At 45.4% G+C, this 22866-nt stretch overlaps 3 protein-coding genes across 3 annotated transcripts in view; 1 reads left to right on the top strand and 2 right to left on the bottom strand.

The window, feature by feature from the left end:
* Window positions 1-1251: 1251 nt before the first annotated feature.
* On the bottom strand, window positions 1252-5200 carry si:ch73-40a17.4 (gastrula zinc finger protein XlCGF57.1). The gene is made up of 2 exons (XM_056465339.1): window positions 5096-5200; window positions 1252-2909 (listed from the first exon to the last, which is right to left on the bottom strand). The coding sequence occupies exons 1-2, from the start codon at window positions 5148-5150 to the stop codon at window positions 1750-1752; spliced, it is 1215 nt and encodes a 404-aa protein (XP_056321314.1). The 5' UTR covers window positions 5151-5200; the 3' UTR covers window positions 1252-1749.
* A 2141-nt stretch (window positions 5201-7341) lies between these two features.
* mep1bb (meprin A subunit beta b) lies at window positions 7342-17106 on the top strand. Its single transcript, XM_056470226.1, has 14 exons — window positions 7342-7437; window positions 7648-7666; window positions 7967-8014; window positions 9061-9104; window positions 9231-9309; window positions 9439-9556; window positions 9792-9970; window positions 10288-10506; window positions 10950-11108; window positions 13058-13273; window positions 13397-13864; window positions 15064-15243; window positions 15783-16062; window positions 16517-17106. The coding sequence occupies exons 1-14, from the start codon at window positions 7366-7368 to the stop codon at window positions 16734-16736; spliced, it is 2301 nt and encodes a 766-aa protein (XP_056326201.1). The 5' UTR covers window positions 7342-7365; the 3' UTR covers window positions 16737-17106.
* Window positions 17107-17759: 653 nt separating this feature from the next.
* phlpp1 (PH domain and leucine rich repeat protein phosphatase 1) overlaps window positions 17760-22866 on the bottom strand; it is a 41953-nt gene continuing 36846 nt past the window's right edge. Inside the window, exons 16-18 of the mRNA XM_056470211.1 lie at window positions 22764-22866; window positions 22029-22257; window positions 17760-21934 (exon numbers count right to left, since the gene is read on the bottom strand). The exon at window positions 22764-22866 is cut by the window's right edge and continues 92 nt beyond it. Of these exons, the coding sequence (XP_056326186.1) occupies window positions 20873-21934; window positions 22029-22257; window positions 22764-22866 (1394 nt within the window). The 3' untranslated portion in view covers window positions 17760-20872. The remainder of the gene's footprint in view (window positions 21935-22028; window positions 22258-22763) is intronic.

Here is a 22866-nt window from a genome sequence, read left to right as displayed (position 1 = left end):
GCTCCATGCTGGTTCCAGTAGGTCTTCTGCAGTATTGTTGATGATTGATGCAGATCAACAGATGATTCAGCAGAGAAATCCACCTTCTGACAATTTATGATCCACTAGAAGTCCAGTTATTATCTGTTGCTCAACTGAGATCCACCACAAGACTTTCATCAGGTAGTGTATAATTAAAATGATATAGTTCTGTATCTCATGGAGGTAAATCACATTCAATAAAGATCACTCCTCTAAATTAGAGGCTTTAATGAGCGTATGTACAAGAATCTGTGCAAAATCGGGGAGCTACTGTGAATAAAAAGAGTATTTCCTATAAAAAACATCCACAATGCACATGACTGGTTTGATTCTGAATGCAGATCTACAGTGTGAGATGATGATGTGATGACGGGAAATTCAATGTAATTAATGTGCATCATGGTGTATAGTTGTGCACCTGTGCTTGTTTGCATTATGTTACCGCCCTCTTCTGAAGAGTTCTCATTTGCATTAAAAGCGACAATTAGGATCAAAGCCTAAAAGGGTCAGTTTGAGAGAGCTGGAGAACATTATCTGTGTGCTAGAGCTGAAGCTTTACTCTAGAGCAGAAGTGCCCAAAGTAGGACCCACGGACCAACGTTGGCCCATGGTAACCTTTGGTTTGACCTGCCATCCTATCTGAACAGAGCGGGAGATTGATTTTATGAATTTAACCTAAACTTTTGTTTCTTTGTTTAATTGAGGAGCTACAAAAGCCAACTAAAGTAAATGTTGTTAATAGATCAGACTTTAAAATGTAAACACTGCCACTTGACAGATGGAGGACAACGCACAAGACATCAGCGAGCAAATCAAGGCAAAGGCAGGAGCAGCTCCAGTAGTGTATTCAGCATTGATATCCATTGTGTTATAAATGGGATTGTTTATGTTTTTACAGTAATAAGTTCTTTATAAAATGATACTGCAGCATTATTTAATGTTTTAAAGCAATGTTTTCTAGTTATTTTTAAATATTAGCAAATAAATTAGGAAATTACTCATGGCAAATTGAACGTAATACAGTTTAGTATATTCAACTTCGACCGAATCCCCAAAGCTTGGGCACCCCTGCTCACAGGTCTAAAACTCAATTCCTGGAGGGCCGCAGCTCTGCCTAGTTTTGCTCCAACCCTAATTAAACACAGCTGATCTAATGAACCAAGATGTTCAAGACTCTTTTGAACACCTAGGCTGTGTCCGAAATCGCATACTTCTATGCTATATAGTGCGCTAAAAACAGTATGCAAGCCAGCTAGTATGTCTAAAGTCATAGAATTGGAAAAACACTATGTGAGAGTGACCTGCTACTTCCAGCGAGATTCTGAAGTGCGCATTGGATGGATGCTACGCTATCCCATGATGCACCACGAGAGAATTCATGAATGGGAGTAAAGTGACGCAACTGACGTGGGTAGATCACGTGATGACAAAATGGTGGATGTAGTATGTCCAAGTTCCATCCATACTGCTTGCATTCATCCTGTATAGAGCGCACCTTTCTAACAGCCGAGTAGCACATTTGAATTCAAATGCAGTACCTACTGTAGTGAGCGATTTCAGACACAGCCCGAGATTATTTGGGTCAGCTGTGTTTGATTAGAGCTAGAGCAAAACTGTGCAGAGCTGAAGCGCTCCAGGAACTGAGTTTGAGACCTGTGCTCTAGAGACAGCACAGGCGCATTTACAGCTTGTATAAAGAGTAATGATACGTCCCCTTTAAAAGTCAACTCATTGTTTCAGCTTTGGACAGGCCTTTTTCAGATGTTTCCCCAGATTTCCATATCTGCTGAAAGTCTTCCCACAGGAAGGGCAGAGGTACGGCTTCTCTCCAGTGTGCACGCGCTCGTGAATTTTCAAGGCCCCCGACTGAGTGAAGCTCTTTTCACAGTGTGAACACTTGTAGGGTTTTTCTCCAGTGTGGATGCGCTCGTGCACTTTTAATTCTCCAGGTCTGATGAAAGTGCTGCCGCACTCCAGGCACACGTAGGGTTTCTCCCCAATGTGAGTCTTCTGATGGTCCTTAAAGCCATTGAGCCACAGGAAACTCTTCCCACAGAATGAGCACACGTATCGCCGCTCGTCCTCGTGAATCCTCATGTGTGTCTTTAAATGCACGGCCAGGAAAAACTTCTTCTCACACTTCTCACAGCTGAAGGGTCTTTCTCCAGTGTGTGACAGCAGGTGTGTTTTCAGGTTACCTGCTTCAGCAAACCTCCTGCCGCACTCAGGACACTGGTGTAGTTTCTCTCCAGAATGCACCTTCATGTGTCTCTTCAAGCTCCGCTGATGTGTGAAGCTCTTCCCGCACAGCATGCACGCAAACAGTTTCTCCCCGGAGTGTATTTTGGCGTGCTCTTTCAGCCCTTCTTTCTGTGTGAAGCTCTTCTTGCACTGAGCGCAGCTGAACGGCCGCTCGCCGGAGTGTATCCGCACGTGTCTCCTCAGGTCTCCAGAGCTGGTGAAGCTCTTCTTGCACTGAGCGCAGCTGAACGGTTTCTCTCCGGTGTGGATTCTGATGTGCCTCTTCAGGTCTTCCTGCCGTGCGAAGCTCCATCCACACTGCGGACACATGAACGGCTTCTCTCCAGAGTGGATTTTGCAGTGATCCTTCAGGCTTCCTTTACAGGTGAAGCTCTTCTGGCACTGAATGCAGGTGTACGGCCGCTCACCTGTGTGGATTATCCTGTGGATCCTCAGGTGTCCTCTACGCGTGAAGCTCTTCCCACACTCAGAGCAAATGAAAGAGTTTTTCGGTTGGGTTTCGGCTTGTGAAACATTATTATCGTTCTGTGATGAACTGCAGGATTGCTCTCCATTGGTGATGTTCTTCCGCTCATTCATCTCCACTTCACCAGGCTCTTTGTGTTCATCTGTCACTTCCATCATGCCTGAAAGGTTAAATTACATAAATTAATTCAAGAGTGATAAACTGAGATGCAATCTAACAACTTAATGGCATCCTATCTGCTGCCTTTCATTTACATTGAGTCTTATAGCAGATGATTCTGTCTGAAGTGACTTACAATTGAGGAGGCATTCAGCGATTCAACAAGAACAGGCAATGCACAAAGGTCATGTTGGTGCTCAGAGAATGAAGAGATCGAGTAGTTTATATGTGCTCAGGTGATCCTGGAAGAGATGGTTTATTAGTTGCGGTCCCACGCGGTTTGAGTCCGCGTGGGAACGGGAAGATCATTCCACCAATGTGGAACAGTGAATGAAAAGGTTCTGGAAAGTAACTTATAACCTCTCTGTGATGGCACCACAAGGCAGCGCTCACTCCCCAACTGGAGGCTCCTGGACAGGGTGTAGACCTTCAGCAGCAGGTGGAGGCTGCAGAGCCAGTGGCTGTCCTGTAAGAAAGCATCAATGATCTGAACTCGATCCAAACCTTGAGCGGTAACCAATGCAGAGGGGTAAAGAGAGAAGTTACACGGGCTCTCATTGAAGAGGATGAAGAGTCCAGCCTTCAGATCACCAGAGCTCAGACTCAGAGTTGTGCAGAAGGGTCTGATTTACTGATGTTGAAGAGTGCAAACCTGCATGATGGAGCGATGTGCTCTTTGAAGGACAGCTGATCATCCGTACCCTAGTATACATCTCTGGAGAGCGTGAATTATGTACCCAGAGGTACGTATGGCTGCATTTCATCTTTAAAACAAATGCTACAGGGCGGTATGATGCAGCAGACGGCTTCTGTTTCTTTTTGCACTACCAGCTGACCGCTTACCTCTGTATGGACAGCTTTCCCACTATTACCCCTTTCCCCAGTGGCTCGCAGTGTACATCAGTGGACTTGAGACAGAGAGAGGAGTTGACTGTGATGACAGGGTTCGAGTCCGGCAAAGAACGGTTCCAGAAAGCAGGTAAGATGAAAACAAAAGACAAAAAATAAAACAGCGTGAGTAAATAACAGCGGGAGAATGTGTTAAGGTCTGAAAACGTGGTAAAAATCAGGCGAGAGCTTTTCTTTTTCCGGATTTGCTTTTGAAAACACTGTCCTGTTGGGTTTAGGAAAGGAGGAGGAGGAGGGATTGGTCAGTCGGTCAGTTAACAGTGGCCTCTGGTGGATTTACACGACAGCAGGTGTGCATGGCACTCGCCAGAGGAATTTGAGATCTGAAAATGCGCAGAGCGCCCTCTGGTGGATTCTCGAACACAAAAACTGCAAAATAAGGTGCCTCCTGGGACATATTTGGCACTCTCCAGTTATGTATATGGTGGTGCATATCAGTAATGAGCCTGGTTTGCCAAGATTCCTTCCTGCATGGGGTAATGGTGGATGATCCCAGCTGGATGGAGAAGCCATGCTGAATGTGTGGAGTTGCAGGGAAGATGAGAAGTTCAGTTTCAGACAGATTAAGCAGTAGGTGATGGTCTTTCATCCAGGCATTATGAGAACCCTTGGGTCATCAGATGAAATGAAAAACAGAGCTGTGTGTCTATGATAAGCGTGACCATGTGATTGGATGATGGTTCCCAGTACCCTGGCGTAAACAGAAGGGGATCTAGAACAGATCCCTGAGGTACGCCTGTGGCCAGCTGATGAGCTCTGGATTCCTCTCCTCTCCCGTTTTTGCGAGTGGAGCAACACTGATTTCTTCCATTTATTTTGAGCACACAAAGCGGAGAACAGATGTTAGCGGAGGATCTGTGCGTGAGGGATAATCAAGTGCTCATTTTAACTGATATAGTGTCTAACTTTAAAAAAATCTATTAATTAAAAAACTATTTTGAAACAAATATAAAAGAAACTAAACAAAATAAAGAGATTTGAAAGCACTCGGAGGAGAGATTAAACAGAGAGAGTCCATTTTGATTTCAGGGTGATCTCCTTTAATTCTGAATCATAAAAAAGCAAGACTTTCTCTGCACAAAACTTGTATCAAAGCTCTTGATTTATTATAATTGGATATTTTATAGTATTTTCAGAGTTGTTTGAATAAGAAGACTGGGAGAATCACATTTTTTCATTTGTATTTTGAAGATCAACATCAGTCTTATGGTTTGGTGAGTAAATGATGGGGGAATATTGATTTTGAGGATAATAATAGACTTTAGATTGATGACCAACCTTTACGTTCCTCAGCATCTTGATCTGTGTCAGCATCGCTCATGTCTTCACTCATAATACTACATCTCTCAGACCCCGGCTGGCCTTTTCCTGCTTGTGTGTAAAAACCTATGGTAAAAACAGACTTTATCAGGATTAGATTATGGCAATATTTACCCAGAATAAAGCAGAAATGCAGTGCGTCCACATTGCATTACATTAGATGCTTGCAGCAGCACCGTCACATTAATGAAGCACATTTGAAAATGACAGGAAAGTACTTTTCAAAGATTTAATAAGTACTCACATAGCTTAAAGCCTCCAGAATAAAAGCAGCAGAAGCGCGCGCCGCAGCTCGTGTGACGTCACGCGTCATGTTCACCGCGCCGCGCGCATGCGCTGAGCATAATAAAGGTCTGGAGGAAATTATTCTCACTATCAGAAGAGGATTATGCTAACACACAGCTAGACTGACATATACATCTAAATCATGATTTTTGCAGATTTACCAGTATAGTGTATATGTATATAGCTATATTTTCCTTCTGTCATATTGTTGATGATTCTCTTTCCATCCCAGTAGGTGGCGGAAATGCACAAACCGAGATGAAAATAAAGAATAAAATGCGTTTATTCACATCAGAAAAATGTGTTTGGCTAACTTCTCTGATCCGGATGTTAACAACGTCATTTTCATGATGTGATAGCATAATAAAAGCACCCCGAGGTGAACCTGGATATAATATGAGCATCTCAGAGAGTTGTTGTCTATAGAAAATGAATAATCTTAAAGATGAAGATGTTGAGAAAGAGTTAAAGCTCATTCCTTATGCTCCTTTCTCTTAGGTTTTATATAACAGCTAACGTTTATAACTGTGTAAAAGAATTCCCATATAACAATACTATAGTAAATACTGTATTTGGGCCATACTACATCACTAACAGATAAACAAATGACCCAATAATGTAGTTTTCTACAACTATACTGCAATACACCACAGTTTACTGTAGTAAAAACTAAAGTCTACTACAGTATTTATTGCAGATTATCAGTTCACTAATGTCCTGTATGTATAAAATATATGGAGTACACCTGAAGCTGCAGTGCGGGAGCAGCTGCACCACAAACCTCACGGACCACCAGCACTCCCCATTCTTGATTTCTTTTGCTCTAAATAATTCTTGTTCCGTATGACTTGATGGCGGCGCTGTCACCTCACAGCAAGAAGGTCACTGGTTCGAGTCTCGGCTGGGTCAGTTGGTGTTTCTGTGTGGAGTTTGCATGTTCTCCCCGTGTTGGTGTGGGTTTCCTCCGGGTGCTCCGGTTTCCCCCAAAGTCCAAACACATGCGCTATAGGGGAACTGATCAACTAAACTGGCCGTAGTGTATGAGTGTGTGTGAATGAGTGTGTATGGGTGTTTCCCAGTACTGGGTTGCAGCTGGAAGGGCATCTGCAGTGTAAAACATATGCTATAATAGTTGGTGGTTCATTCCGCTGTGGCGACCCCTGATAAATAAAGGGACTAAGCTGAAGGAGAATGAATGAATGAATGAATCTTGTTGTAGCTGGTTCTTGTTCTGAATAACTCTTGATTCCTCCCACATCAAGAAAATGAACCCTTCCCCTGTTTCTAATCCACATATTTCTCAGTGTCACGTGTCGTTCTGTGATTAATCTTATCTTATCTGTCTGAGCAATGAGTGTCATCTGCTGTCTGTCTTTATCTGTGTGGTGTTCAGGCCTTCAGGTTATGGTGGAAAGATCATGTACGCTGGCATTTTGCAGTTCATTTGAAGTTCATTTCTATTTGTTTCTTCTGTTGAACACAAAGGAAGATATTCTGAAGAATGCTGGAAACTCAAAACACGCACAACCATAGTATATATCTATATATTCCTACTCGCTGGCTATTGGTTACTCTGTTAAAACATGCAGGATTACACACATTTCCTACATGTTGTCTCAATGCTAATCGATTAACATAACTGTATTGACAAATTGAAGTGGCTTTTACTGTGCTGATTTAAAGCTGTTGGGTTTGTCCATATTTGACTCAGTGTTGGGTAAATACCACCTATTGTTTCTGATCGAATATAATCCATCACGATTGATCAGGTTTGATTATAATACTGGAGAATCATGCATCGTTTACAGCTCTGTCAATTATTGATCTGCTCTCTATCGGCTCCATCATGCAGACTCGGCACTTCTCATCAGTTTATGCAGCTTTTACAACACTGTTAAGCTGATTTCAGATCTGCCAGTTGTTTTGAGCTTCATAACTCCAACATGAGGCACGAGGACGCCACACACACGCTCACATTTCTTTTCTATTTATTAGTTCTTCTTCCTATATGTGAGGTGAGCGGATCTTTCCTTGATCTATTGAATAGGCAGTTTTTGACAGCTCAATTGTTTTATGTTGGAACAGCTTTCATTTGTTAAGTTAACTTAATCGATTTGTGTTGGACACCATTAATGATCTGTGTGTAATCCAGCATGTTTTACTGTGCATGACAAACGTAATCTCACTGTGATTTCTCTCTGTCTCATCATGTTTGTCCATTACAGGCGACACCACGAGTGATTGGTGAGTGTTTTCAGCTGAGAATAGATTAATAATATAATATATACAGACTCAATTATGAGAAATATGTCCCAAATGCAAACACATTTCTAAAGTTTGAATAAGTAATGTCTAATAACTGATTCTGTTTATATTTGCCATGATGACAGAACATTACAGCCAAACTAAAGGAAACACTTTCTCCAGTAGACTAAATATAGGAAATACTGTGAAAAACGTCATCATCTTATGTCTTATATATAATCCTGCAGATGATTGAAACTGTTTGATTGCAGAATATAATGTTTAATTGATCATTTACAGAATATGATGTAGACGCTGGTAAAGAGGATCTGTTTGATGTCAATGAAGGTAAAGTCAACATCTCACTGCATACAGAGAAATATATATACTATAGTATTTTAGCATTATTTAATATGTATAAATACTGTACTGTTTCTGAACCTCAGTTTAGTAAATATACCATAGTAAAATGCATTTACGTTGTTATTTGAGGTGATTTTACTACACTTGTTAGAGTAACTACTATAGTAAAACAAACAAATGACTACATGAGTTACTGTGGTAATATTCCTCCAGCTATATTACACTGTAAACGTAGTAAATTACACAGTATTTAGCCATAATATGAACTGTAGTTTATACACAAAAAGATAAACAATACTGTAAATATATCTAATACAGCGAGGTAAATGGTGTTGCAAATGTAAATACAGTATTTTTGCTCTAATCGATTTACAGTAAGTTACTGTAGAAATTGTTGACAGTGTGTGTGTTATCATCATCAGAGTAGTTTGCTGTGTCTACAATAAGGAAATATGCGGATATTCAGGGTCATGTTTTGGTGGATCTACTTTTTCAGTTTTAAACCATTTTTAGAAAGTCAGCTAATCATTTTACTACATTATGAACACGATGGAACACACTGAAACATTAGACACCCTGATGTCCATTAAATATTATCGGTTCACTACAGCTCTTACTGTATGAAGTGTACAGTAACAAACAAACTAAATACTATGATACGATACAGTAACTGATCTGTTGTGGTGATTCTACAGTTTCTATGGTAACACAACAACTATAGTAATATAAACAAATGAGCCAATACCACAGCTATATTATTATACATTACTCTATATTATACTACTATGCACCACAGAGTACTGTAGTAAAATCTAAGGTATAGTACAGTATTTATAGCAGTTTATTACTATAGTTCATACTACAGTATGCTGAAGCGAATATTGAAATTTACTACAATTACAGTAGCACAGTTACACTACAACGTTGAAATATACTACATTATCATACACTGTACTGTAGTAAATCCTTAAGTGTACTATGGTATTACTCTGTGTCAGTCTGATCGACAGCTCTTCTGTTTGTGTTGTCAGATGCGGGTCTCGATCTCTTCGAGGGAGATATTTTATATGATGAAGTAAGAGAGTTTACTCTGATGCTGAATCAAATGTGCTGTTGTTTTGTGTTTGCAGCATACCTGCTGTGTTCATGATCAATAATTCAGCACTGATACACATTTATAGGCTTCATGTTTCTGTCACAGAAACTGGGGAGAAACTCTATAATCGGGGAGGAATACAGATGGCCCAAAACTATTCCTTATTACTTTGAGGATGATCTGGGTGAGTAGGGTGTCCTCACACACACACACACGCACACGCACACGCACACCTCCAGCGTCTTGTCTTTCACTCGTGAGCCGCTGTGGTGTCTGTAGACGCTCTCTCTAATCTGCTTTTGTCTGTGGACAGAAATCAACGCTAAAGGAGTGATCCTGAAGGCCTTCGAGCAGTATCGGCTGAAGACCTGCATCGACTACAAACCCTGGACTGGAGAGGAAAACTACATCTCTGTGTTTAAAGGCAATGGGTGAGCTGATAATAAACACCAGCGCTTATCACACACACACACACACACACACACACGCACACACACACACACACTTTATATCCCAATAAAATAATTCCATTGCTCAGTGCTGTGTGTGTGTGTGTGTGTGTGTGTGTTGATAGGAATGAAATGTGTTCCTTATATGAGTTTCAGGGCATTAATACTGCTAATAACTGATATATATATGTGTGTGTGTGTGTGTGTGTGTGTGCAGCTGCTTCTCATCAGTGGGGAACCGGCGTGTGGGCAGGCAGACTCTGTCTATCGGCAGTGGTTGTGATCGTATCGCCACCGTTGAGCATGAGTTCCTGCACGCGCTGGGCTTCTGGCACGAGCAGTCACGCTCCGACCGGGACGATTACGTCTCCATCATCTGGGACCGCATTACAGAAGGTATTTCAGCACTCAGGAGCTTCGAGAGTGACTGATGCAGTGAAATGATAATGTGTAGTGTTTATTTTACCAGCTCATATTGTTAGTCTTAACTATAAACCCTGCTACTGAAGCTTTAATCTAAACCTGCTCATCTGCTTCTGCTCTGGAACAGCAGCCCTTCTCTGATCACTCTGATTGGCTGAAATATGCTTAGCCACGCCCCTCCAACCATTAGTTTGCTATGAGTGAAAGATGAGAGGCAGAGCTTAAAGCATAGCCCCGCCCCCTACTCAATATTCAGATGATGGTCATGCATGTTCACACTGGTTTCACAGGCAAGGAGCACAACTTCAACAAATACAACGACAGCACCTCGAGTGCGCTGAACGTGCCCTACGACTACGGCTCCATGATGCACTACAGCCAGAAGGCCTTCCAGAACGGCTCCGAGCCCACCATCATCACCAGAATACCAGCCTTCAGCAGCGTCATCGGCCAGCGCATGGAGTTCAGCGACAGTGACCTGCTGAAGCTCAACAGACTCTACAACTGCAGTAACACACACACACACACACACACACACACACTCTCGCACACACACACACACACCATGACCCATTTAGTTCATCTAATTCACCTATAGCACATGTGTTTGGACTGTGGGGCTCGAACCCATGGCCTTCCTGCTGTGACAGTGCTAACCACGGAGCTACCAATATAAATATTCATTCATTCATCTTATTTTCAGCTTAGTCCCTTTATTAATCTGGGGTCACCACAGCGGAATGAACCGTCAACTATTCCAGCATATGTTTTACACAGCGGATGCCCTTCCAGCTGTAACCCATCACTGGGAAACATCCATACACACTCATACAGTACAATTTAGCCTACCCAATTCACCTGTAAAGCACTACAGAACAGTGTACTTCTTAGTGGTTTAGTAGTCTAAATGTAGTACACTAACCCTCACACTTGAACACTGTCTCCTCCGCAGCGAGCTCCTCCACGTTTCTGGACTCCTGTGACTTTGAGCTGGAGAATATCTGTGGAATGATCCAGAAGCGTGAAGATGACAGTAATGCAGAGTGGCGGCGAGTTTCTGAAGCTGCAGGAGGACCAGACACAGACTACACCAACATGGGCCGCTGCGAAGGCAAGTCTGCGGGATTAAGGGTGCTTTCACATCTGTGGTTCGGTTCATTTGGTCCAGACCAACGGCAGCAAATGATGCATTGTAGCATTTTCCCAATAGTATCTGGATGCAGCCTTTATGATGCAAGCTGTGATTGCATCCCTCAGCGATGCAGTGTCAGACACAATGCACACAAATGGAGAGAGTGACATCACTGTGAGGGGTGGGGTTAGGTGAGCCCATTAAAAAGCATTGGATGCAGCACAGATTGCACTGCACCGAATCTGCAGCCAGACCCCTCATTTTCTGCCATCTTTGGGTCATTTTCACACCACACTGATCGATTTGGTTCAAAACGAAAAGAGCCAAATGCAGTCATGTGACAAAATTCGCATCACTCATTGGCCAGATGTTATTGAACGTATTTCCTAAACTGCTTTTTGATTGGTCAGAATTAACGGGCGGGAAAATGCTAATGGAACTCCTGCAAGTAAACATAATGTCGCTTCTTGTGGAGGGATGACTGAGCTGGCTGGCTGTATCCCTGCTCATAGTATACTGTATAGTTTGAATACATCACTTTAGACAAACTATACATCTCGAAAATGAAGTGCGGCTGGAAAACACTGTTTTAATGCATTGCAAATGGCGAAGACGCATCGCTAGTCACTTCAGCAGAAGACGTGAATTAATGTAGCTAAACTGTGACATGCTCATCTTCCGGAAATGATACCATCAGGTAATGTTTGGTTTTGTAATGTCCAGGGTTCCTTTGAAAGAGTACCAAGGTTACGTCTTCAAGGGTAATGCATCACAAGTACTGTGAGTTATGTAATAATAGTACTTTTAATAATAAACTATTTAAAACTATTTATTGCAATGCTCCCTTATTTTATTAAAAGCCAAGAAAAGTGCGCGAGTTCCTAGTGTACTGTATAATAAAACATAACACTGAAATCTCACAGCTGCTGCTAGCCCAATTATGAACTGGGGAACACGTAAACTCCTACATTTACAGTGAGGTAACTCACGAGGTCCAACCATCTGTGCTCTGTGCTTTAGACAATTCGTACACAATATTGTTGCGTGTCTTTTCATTGAGGTTGGGAATTATCTGTGTGTGAGACAGCAGTCTGTAACGTGGATCAAGTGCTTCTATAAGATGACCAAATCCCGCATCTCCAATCCCCGAAAACAGCTGCAGATGTTTAGCGATGAACACCCCCACTGCCTTTGATATTTCCGTGTCTCTCAGAGCCAGTTTGCTGGAGGATTCAGCGAGGGATTGTTGTTTTTTGGGGGACTTTATTACCTTCTCTGCTATCCTGCCTTCAGACGGTGTTATTGCTGGGTGATGGCGCCGCAGATGTGCAGTCATGTTGAAGTGTTTCTGTTTGAGTAGGCTATACGGGGTAAACAGTGCTTACACACAGTCATTTTTTTATTCGCTGTTTTTTCTTCCTCGGCTGTAAACTCAACGTTAAATCCGAAATGTCCCGACAGCGTGGATTTAAAAGACGCCGGAGCTTCCTCGTACTGTTGCCTTACTTCACCACCGCTCGCCATGTTAAAGTGTGGAATGAATGATGGTTAAGCGCCCCCTAACTTTACAGCATAGTGATTGGATATTTACTCACGGGGAGGGGTTTCCTCATGTCAGCTCGTACAGGCACACACAAGCAGTCAATTTGGGCAGAGAAATAAACTAAATAAATTATTTAAACGTAAAACCCAAAACCGCAATTCACAAGCGCGTCCTGAACTGTGGATGTCGTACAGAACGGTTCACTAGTATATGGAGAACTGTGGCATTCCTAGTGACCTCAGGCAGATGTAAAGTCTCCGCTAGTGTAAATGAGGCATAAATCATATCTGAACTGGGGTGATGTAAATATACTGATTGTTAAAATGTGTAGAGCCTAGCGAATGTCTCAGTGTTAGCAGTAATGATGATGATATTCTGTCCTCAGGTAAGGGTTATTTCATGCACTTCAGCACAGCTGGAGGGCCGGACGGTGCCAAGGCTCTGCTGGAGAGCAGGGTCCTGTACCCGAAGAGAGGCTTCCAGTGTCTGCAGTTCTTCATCTTCAACAGCGGACACACTTCTGACCAGCTGCGCATCTGGACACGAGAGTTCGACACCGAAAACCCCAACGGGACCTTACATCTTGTGCAGCAGATACACGGTACACACACACAGGTTTACACCGAGCGGTCAGTTTAGTGCAGTAGAGTATGATCCAGTACTGTCACGATGATCAGGGTATGGTGTGTGTGGTTTGAGACTCTGTTGTGTGTTGATCTGAAAGCTCCTCCAGGTGAGCGCTGGCAGATTCAGCACGTCAGTCTGAACGTCTCCAGAAAGTTCCGTGTGGTGTTTGAAGGCACTAAAGGGATCGGGAGCTCCGGCGGACTCTCAATAGACGACATCAACCTCTCAGAGACCCGCTGTCCAGATCACGTGTGGATCGTCCGGGACTTCAGGAGCATTCTGGAGAACACACCAATGGACACGGCCATCTACAGCCCGCGCTTCACCTCCAGACACGGATACAGCTTCCAGATGGGCCTGTATCCCAACGGCACCACGGGGTACCCGGGCGAGATGGGAGCCTATGCTCATTTAGCATCCGGAGACGCGGCGGTGGACGGCGGGCTGGTGTGGCCTGCGCAGTGGAAGCAGATGACCATGATGATGATGGACCAGAATCCAGATATCCGCAGACGCATGTCCAACCAAAGGAGTGTGACCACCGACCCCAACATGACTGTGGAAGGTGAGAAAATACTCTTAAGATTCCAGTCATACCCAGGGGTGCCGCTATCATCGGGCCTTATGGAGACAAAATTTGTATGGGACCTTAGAATTGCCCTTACTTTCCCAGCTCTAGAGCTGCAGATGGTCATATCATCCTGTTGGACTCCTGTGTGGTGGGTTTTGTAGTGGGGATGGGGGGGCTGGCTACAGGTGAGATGAATGACGAAAGTGAAGAGGGGGGCAACAGAATTTCTGGGGCACTCCAAAACTGCATGGGGCCTTCGAATCGTCCTAACTTTCCCTTTCCCAGAAGCGCTTGTGGTCGTACTATTCTGTTGGATTTCTGTTTGGGGGTATTGGGGGGATAAATGACAAAAGTGAAGAAAAGGGGGGCAATAGTATCTCTGGGGGCCCCAAAACTGCGTGGGCCCTTAGAATTGTCAATACTTTACCAGCCCTAGCAGCACCTTTGGTTGTACCAATCTGTTGGATTTCTTTGTGGTGGGTTTTGGGGATTTGAGAAGGGGTGTAGGGGGCTACAGGGGGGATGAATGATGAAAGTAAAGAGTTTGGGGGGCAACAGAATCTCTGGGGGCCCCAAAACTGCATGGGCCCTTAGAATTGTCCTGACTTTCCAGCCCTAGCGATGCCCCTGGTCAAACCATCCTGTTGGATTTCTGTGTGGTGGGTTTTGAAGGGGTGGCGGTGAGGTGGACTACATGGGGGATGAATGGCGAAAGTGAAGAGGGGGAACAACAGAATCTCTGGGGCCCCAAAACTACGTGGGCCCTTAGAATTGTCAATACTTTGGTCATACCAATGTCATACTAAACTGTTAGATTTCTGTGTGGTGGGTTTTGGGGTTTTGAGAGGGGGTGTAGGGGGCTACAGGGGGGATGAATGATGAAAATGAAGATGGGGAAACAGAATCTCTGGAGGCCCCAACTTTGTGGGCCATTAGTATTGTCCTTACTTTCCCTTGCCTAGTGTCGCCCTAGTAATAGTATCTTTTTGGATTTCTGTTTTCAGCGTTTGGGGGTTTTGGGGGGGATGAATGACGTAAGTGAAAAAGTGGGGGCCAATAGTGTCTCTGGGGGGCTCCAAAACTGCATGGGCCCTTGGAATCGTCCTCACTTTCCCTCTTCTAGGAGGGGAGTTGGGTGAGGGATGAATGTGAATATGTAAATATATAATTAAATATAGTCCATTGATTTCCAGGAACTCTGAATTTCTTCTGGGATGATCCACGTAAAGTTGGTGTGAAAGTGGCAGATGACAATGGGACGGAGTATTTCCGAGGACCAGGCGCCGGGACCCCTGTGTACCTGACCCAGGCCAGAGCCCTGAGCCGGGACTTCATCAAGGGTGGAGACGCCATCTTCCTGCTCACTATGGAGGGTGAGCGCTGACAAACACCATTCATTCATTTTCCTTTGGTTTAGTCCCTTATTCATCAGAGGTCGCCACAGTGGAATGAACCACCAGCTATTTCAGCATGTTTTACACAGCGTATGCACTTCCATCTGCAACCCAGTACTGGGAAACACCCATACACACACACTCATACACTACGGCCAGTTTAGTTGATCAGTTCCCCTATAGCGCATGTGTTTGGACTGTGGGGGAAACCGGAGCACCCGGAGGAAACCCACACCAACACGGGGAGAACATGCAAACTCGAACCAGGGACCTTCTTGCTGTGAGGCCAGTGTTACCCACAAGCAGTATGATAAAGTATAATAAAAAATATATATTAAAGTGCACCTATAATGCTAAAGTCAAAGTGTGTGTGTGTGTGTGTGTGTGTGTGTGCATCTCCAGCAGCCTCTAATGGTCAACAGTAATGATCTGTGTTTGTTCTAATCAGACGTGATGAACCGTCTGCAGAAACTCTCACTGACCTTCTCTCTTCATGTCATCTGTGTTTGTTCCTGCAGATATCTCTGATCTGGTCCCTTCACAGCCTTTCCCGTCCACGACTGTGACTCCAGCAACATCAGCTCACACCGGACCGACAAACCCAGACAACAGCACATCCTCCAACAGCACTACAGCCGGCCCGGCTACACACACCAGCTCCATTACACACACCAGCTCCACCAGCTCCATCACCCCCGGCTCCAGCACCACCGTTTCTCCTCCTGACCCGTGTGTGTCGATTCAGTGCGAGAACGACGGAGTGTGTGTGCTGGACAGCGCAGGACAGCCCGTCTGCAGGTCATACACCACACCACTGAGCCACACACTGCTGTAATGCTCTGCTTACTCTGAGGTCTGGTCTTGCTTCTAGTCTAAATATCTACACACTCTTAAATCAGTCCGCAGTGTCCAGACTAGCACAACATCTGGTGATGTTTCCAGAAATAATGATCCAGAATAAGGAGAGGGTTAGCTGAAAACAGGTGAAATAATCTGCTTTATTTGTGGTTTTGGTGTAAATGATTCTGCTTCCCTCACTGTCAGATTATTTCACCTGTTTTCAGCTAACCCTCTCTTCATTCTGGATCATTATTTCTGGAAACTTCACCAGATGTTGTGCTAGTCTGGACACTGCGGACTGATTTAAGAGTGTGTAGATATTTAGACTAGAAACAAGACACACACGTTTGTGCATCTCTCTGTGTGACTCTTGATTTGGTGTGTGTGTGTGTGTGTGTGTGTGTGTGTGCAGGTGTGCGGTGGGCAGTGACTGGTGGTATTACGGCGAGCGCTGTCAGCATAAGAGCTCCACTCGGCACACAGTGGTGACGGCGGTGCTGGCGGCTCTGCTGACGCTGCTCCTGATGCTGGCCATCACCGCCGTCAGTGTGGTGTGTGTGAAGAAACGACGCAAGACTGTCCAACTGGACACACACACCATCACCATGCACAACATACACTCCAAAGCCTGAACGCACGCAGGGAAACACTGATCCTGGACGTCTGTTCATGTTAGAGAGCTGCCATTAGGATGCACAAATACACACACACACACACAGCGCTGTTTACATCCACCTATCTGGCTGCAGATGCAGTATGAGCTGCATTCAATGCTTTTTTAACGCCCACACGTAACCCCGCCCCTCACAGTGATGTCACCAGCTCCATTGAGTGCATTATCTGTCATTGCATTGCTGAGATATGCAGTCTCAGCTTGCATCATCATGGCTGCATCCAGATTCTGTTGATGTTTATGTGTTTGTGGAAGATTGCATTAGAAACGCCTCATGGAGACATCAAGATGAAGAATCTTAAATACACAAATAAACTGTGCTGGGATCAGCTGTGTGTGTCTGCAGTTCATCAGTCTGTAGTTTCTGCTGATCAGATCAACATTACACAGTTCACCATTACTGAACTGCTCTCTAGAAGGTCTCTGGGTCGAGTCTCGGCTGGGTCAGTGTGTGTTTCTGTGTGGAGTTTGCATGTTCTCCCCGTGTTGGTGTGGGTTTCCTCTGGGTGCTCTGGTTTCCCCCACAGTCCAAACACATGTGCTATAGGGGAACTGATCAACTGAACTGGCCGTGGTGTGTGAGAATGAGTGTGTATGGGTGTTTCCCAGCACTGGGTTGCAGGTGAAAGGGGCATCTGCTGTGTAAAAGGTGCTGGAATAGTTGTCGGTATATTCTGGTCTCTGTGCATCTGTTTATGTATACATGGGAGTGTGTGTGTGTGTGTGTGCCTCACATTAATATGATTAATCTGCATATTTATGAGTGTGTATGATCACGTTGTCTGGGTCAGTGTATCACAGTTGACCCACGCTAAACTACACATGAAGCTGTAATGACACTGAGGATTATTACTGTTAACATGAGTGCACTTACCTCACACACACACACACACACACACACACACACACACACACGCACACACACGCACACACACGCACGCACGCACGCACACACACTCAAAAACAGCATGAGCAGAGACAGTTTAGAGTCATAAATTTAAGATTTATTATAACAAAACTAGGAACTGTGTGTGTGTGTGTGTGTGTGTGTGTGTGTGTGTGTGTGTGTGTGTGTGTGTGTGTGTGTGTGTGTGTGTGTGTGTGTTTGATTCCTTACAGATGAGCTGCTCTGCATTACAGGACTGACACAGTCATGCTGGTGTGACGAGGCGCGCGAGTCTGAGTGTGTGTGTGTGTGTGTGTGTGTGTGTGTGAGAGTGGGTGTGGATGTTAGAGTGTGTATAAAAGTTTGTGTGTACATGTGTGTGTGAGTGTGAGAGAGAGAGAGAGAGAGTGTGAGTGTGTACTTGTTTTTATGAGGGTGTGTGTAAATGTGTGTATGAGTGGGAGAAAAAGTGTGTGCGTGTGAGTGTATATGTATGTGTGTGTGTGTGTGTGTGTTTAAGTGATTGTATGTGTGCATGCATGTGAGTGTATAGGTGTGTGTGTGTGTATAAGAGTGTATGTTTGAGTGTGAATAAAAGTTTGTGTGTGTGTGGGTGTATATGTTAGAGTGTTTGTTTGAGCTTGTGTGTATGTGTGTGCGCGCATGTGTGTGTGTGTGAGTGGCTCATTAATCAGCAAGTGAAGACAGCACTGGGCAGAATAATGCACAGCTCATTTACAGTGTGTGTGTGTGTGTGTGTGTGTGTGTGTGTGTGTGTGTGAGTGTGTGTGTATGCTCTGACACACACACACACACACAGATGTATTGGCGTGTGTGTATAAAGGGTGCTGATCTCTTGTTCTAGACACTCAGTTCCTGTAGAAAGCATCAGTATTCAACATGGCTCTTATTTACACTCATGAGGAAGAGAAGAAGAAGAAGAATCACCATTTCTCTCAGAGAAGATTAGTAAAGTGACGATAAGGTCACCATAAGAGGAGCAACTCCTAGGAGTTAGTCTTTGACATTTACACTAAATTTCTAGTTTAATAGTGGCCGAGGCCGCGCTGTACTGCAGAGGAACAGTACTACTGTAAGTGCTCTATCTACAACAGGTAAGCGTGGTGTTACTCGTGTGTACCGCACAACACAACTCACAGCTCCTGCTTCTCATCAACATCTCAGTCTGCTGTAGCTCCTCTCGCAGAGGAGGACCACATCCTGAAACCAAAGCAAAGTGTGTCGCAGCGCTAGTGTTGAACTCTAGACGGCTCTGAGGAACAGAAGAGTGTTAGACAGTCAGACATCAGTAGTGGACCGCTCTTCAGACTAGTGAACCGCTGGAGCCACTCCTGTGTTCTCTTAAAGGGAAATCTGGAGGAAAGCGGCGTCACACACACCCGTTTGGCCCAGAGCAGCGCTAACAGAGGCGCTCGCTCAATACTGACAGACAGCAGACGCCATCATTCAACATACTGGAGCTGTACCGCATCCAGGAGGAGATCTGCAGAACACAGCGCCATTCTCTCTAGAGCGGATTCTGAGCTTGGTTTTGAACAGTAGATGGCGCTCTATGGTAGTGTTTAGCAGCAGACGGCGCTTTAGGCTAGTTTAACAACAGATGGCGCTCTAGGCTAACTTTGAAAAACAGATGTCGCTCTAGGCTAGTTTAACAGCAGATGTTGCTCTAGGCTAACTTTGACCAACAGATGTCGCTCTAGGCTAGTTTAACAGCAGATGTCGCTCTGGGCTAGTTTAACAGCAGATGTCGCTCTGGGCTAGTTTAACAGCAGATGTCGCTCTGGGCTAGTTTAACAGCAGATGCCGCTCTAGGCTATCTTTGACCAACAGATGTCACTCTAGGCTAGTTTAACAGCAGATGGCGCTCTAGGCTAACTTTGACCAACAGATGTCACTCTAGGCTAGTTTAACAGCAGATGTCGCTCTAGGCTAACTTTGACCAACAGATGTTGCTCTAGGCTAGTATAACAACAGATGTCGCTCTAGGCTAATATAACAGCAGATGTCGCTCTAGGCTAACTTTGACCAACAGATGTCACTCTAGGCTAGTATAACAGCAGATGTCGCTCTAGGCTAACCTTGAACAACAGATGTCGCTCTAGGCTAATATAACAGCAGATGTCGCTCTAGGCTAACTTTGACCAACAGATGTCGCTCTAGGCTAGTATAACAGCAGATGGCGCACTAGGCTAACTTTGACCAACAGATGTCACTCTAGGGTAGTTTTGAACAGATGCCGCTCTAGGCTAACTTTGACCAATAGATGCCGCTCTAGGTTAGTTTAACAGCAGATGGCGCTCTTGGCTAACTTTGATCAACAGATGTCGCTCTAGACTAGTTTTAACAGCAGATGGCGCGCTAGGCTAACTTTGACCAACAGATGTCACTCTAGGGTAGTTTTGAACAGATGCCGCTCTAGGCTAACTTTGACCAATAGATGTCACTCTAGGCTAGTTTGTAACAGCAGATGGCGCTCTTGGTTAACTTTGACCAACAGATGTCGCTCTAGGCTAGTTTAACAGCGGATGGCGCTCTTGGCTAACTTTGAACAACAGATGGCGCTCTAGGATAGTTGTGACCAACAAATGCCGCTCTAGGCTAGTTTAACAGCAGATGCCGCTCTAGGCTAACTTTGACCAACAGATGTCGCTCTAGGCTAGTTTAACAGCAGATGTCGCTTTAGGCTAACTTTGACCAACAGATGTCGCTCTAGGCTAGCTATAAACAACATATGTTGCTCTAGGCTAGCTTTGATCAACATATGTTGATCTAGACTAGCTTTGATTAACAGATGTTGCTCTAGGCTAGATTTTATCAGCAAATGGTGCTCTACAACAGTGTTTAACAGCAGATGATGCTCTAGGCTAGTGTTTAACAGTAGGTGGTGCTCTATACTAGTGTTTTAACAGAAGATGATGCTCTAGCCTAAGTTTTACCAGCAGATGGTGCTCTAGGCTAGCACTGAACAGCAGATGGCGCTCTATCTTTATTAATGATTGTTTTAGGTTAGAGTCCTCTGTGTAAGGAATTGGACGCAAGCGGAGTACAGCTATTTGTAAATCACACAGCGCCATCTGTTGGTACAAACCACGCTCAGAATCCATTCCAGAGAGTCCCAATATATCCATAAAATCTCCAAATGGATGCGGAACCATCTCTGGGTTTGACTGAGTGTATGATGGCCGACCTCAGAGCGGAGTGTCATAGTAGTCTGCGGGCCGCTCGCTCTTGGCGGGCCGCTGCTGGTCCTGCTGGTGCTGCTTCATGATCTCCTTCACCTCCTCCTCCAGCTCTGGAGGGATGATAAACTGGTCATCGGGGTCTGGTTGTGCCGGCGCTGTAAAATAACCCCCGCTTTTCTTGGACGGAGCCTCCGCCGCCACCTCTATCAGATTATGGCTGCGCTCCTGCTGCGCCACCGAGCCATTCCCCCGACGCTTGCCTAAAGTCTTGCTCCATGCATCCGGACTCTTCTCTGTGTCCTGCTCCGGCGCCTCAGGGGTGGAAGGTGGAGCCAGGAGCCCTAGGCAGTGGACATCTGCCTCCACTTCCACCCTACTCCCATTGGAGAACACACCAGCGATCGGCTCCTCATCCTCACTATCCAATCCGTTATCAGACAGTGCGCTGGAAAACGTGGCACTGGAGAGCTGCCTCTGGAACGAGCCGCTAGTGTTAGGTGCTAGGTGGAGCGAGCAGCACTGCACCCGTGGTGGGTGGGGGTGCAGGTGGAGGTGTGCATCCTGCAGGAGCAGCGGCGGCTCGTCTGAAGATGCTGTAGATCCCACTTCAGAACTCATTTCGGACGCGCTGACCTCTGAGCTGATCTCGCTGCAGGAGGACGGGGGTGCGCCGGAGGATGTTGCTGGATATAGGCTTGGGCCAGGGCTGGGCGGAGGTTGCGGGTGGATGCTGGCGGAGGCGGTGTGCGTGGAGCAGCAGCAGCAGCAGCAGTCTTCAGCTACGCTCAGCTGCACCACCACTGCGCTCAGACTATCCGTGCAGCCGTACGACTGAGCTAGCGTGCACAGCTTCTTAGCGGCCGCTAGGGCGTCAGGCACCTTTCTCACAGCGTCCACCGCCTCACTGGGCTCCAGGGCCTCGAACAGCCCCCTGCTGCCCAGGATAAAGAACTCATCTCTGGGGGTCAGCGGGAGTGTGGTGACGTACGGCCGGGGTAGCACCGCGGGGTACAGGAACGAGTAGCCCATGATGCGTGTGGAGTCCGTGACGCCGTTCACTTTGTTGTCCTGTTTCACAAGTGAAATCAAGCACAGAGGTAAGTGAATGAGTCTGAACACACTAAAAGACACAAGAGTGTGTGTGTGTGTGCGTGTGTTGTACCTCAGTGATGATGGCTTTATGCTGGCGTATGCGACTGTACTCCTCCGGGATGCTGATGTTATGCAGCAGAGATAGTGGCAGGGCTTTCCCATCTCGGCACAGCACCGCCTGGCACTTACCCACGTTGGCGGCAGTGAGGGTGAAGCAGCCACCAGGGTCTGTGGGGTCATGCCGGATGTGGCAGAGCACCGCCGAACCGCCCAGCTTCTGCCCCGCCGTGCCCAGCTTCCTGATCAGCACACACACACACGAAAATAATTACATACATGCATACAATGAAACTGAATATTGAGTAGGGGGCGGGGCTTACAGTATGTTGATGTATTTTTAACTGAATCTGAATATTGAGTAGGGGGAGGGGCTTTCAGTAAGTCAATGTACTTCCAACTGAATCTGAATATTGAGTAGGGGGAGGGGCTTTTAGTCGGTTGATGTACCTCCAAACGAAACTAAATATTGAGTAGGGGGCGGGGCTTTCAGTATGTTAATGTACTTCCAACTGAATCTGAATATTAAGCAGGGGGCGGGGCTTTCAGTAGGTTAATGTACCTCCAAATTAAACTGAATATTGAGTAGGGGGCGGGGCTTTTAGTGCGTTGATGTACTTCCAGATGAAACTGAATATTGAGAAGGGGGCGGGACTTTCAGTATGTTGATGTACCTCTAACTGAACATATGCTTTTCATAAGGATGGTAAGTGTGTGTGTGTGTGTGTGTGTGTGTGTATGTGTGTACCTCTGCATGACGAGGAAGGTGTTGGTCATGTAGTCTTCCTCACTCTTGGTCCTGTGCAGCTCCTCCGCCAGGATGTCGTTCATGGTACACTGCAGCAGATACG

This window comes from Danio aesculapii, chromosome 2 (assembly GCF_903798145.1).
Source record: "Danio aesculapii chromosome 2, fDanAes4.1, whole genome shotgun sequence".
NCBI classification, from domain to species: Eukaryota; Metazoa; Chordata; class Actinopteri; order Cypriniformes; family Danionidae; genus Danio; species Danio aesculapii.
Note: the sequence above shows the minus strand (reverse complement) of the source record. Positions and strands in the feature narration are given on the sequence as shown.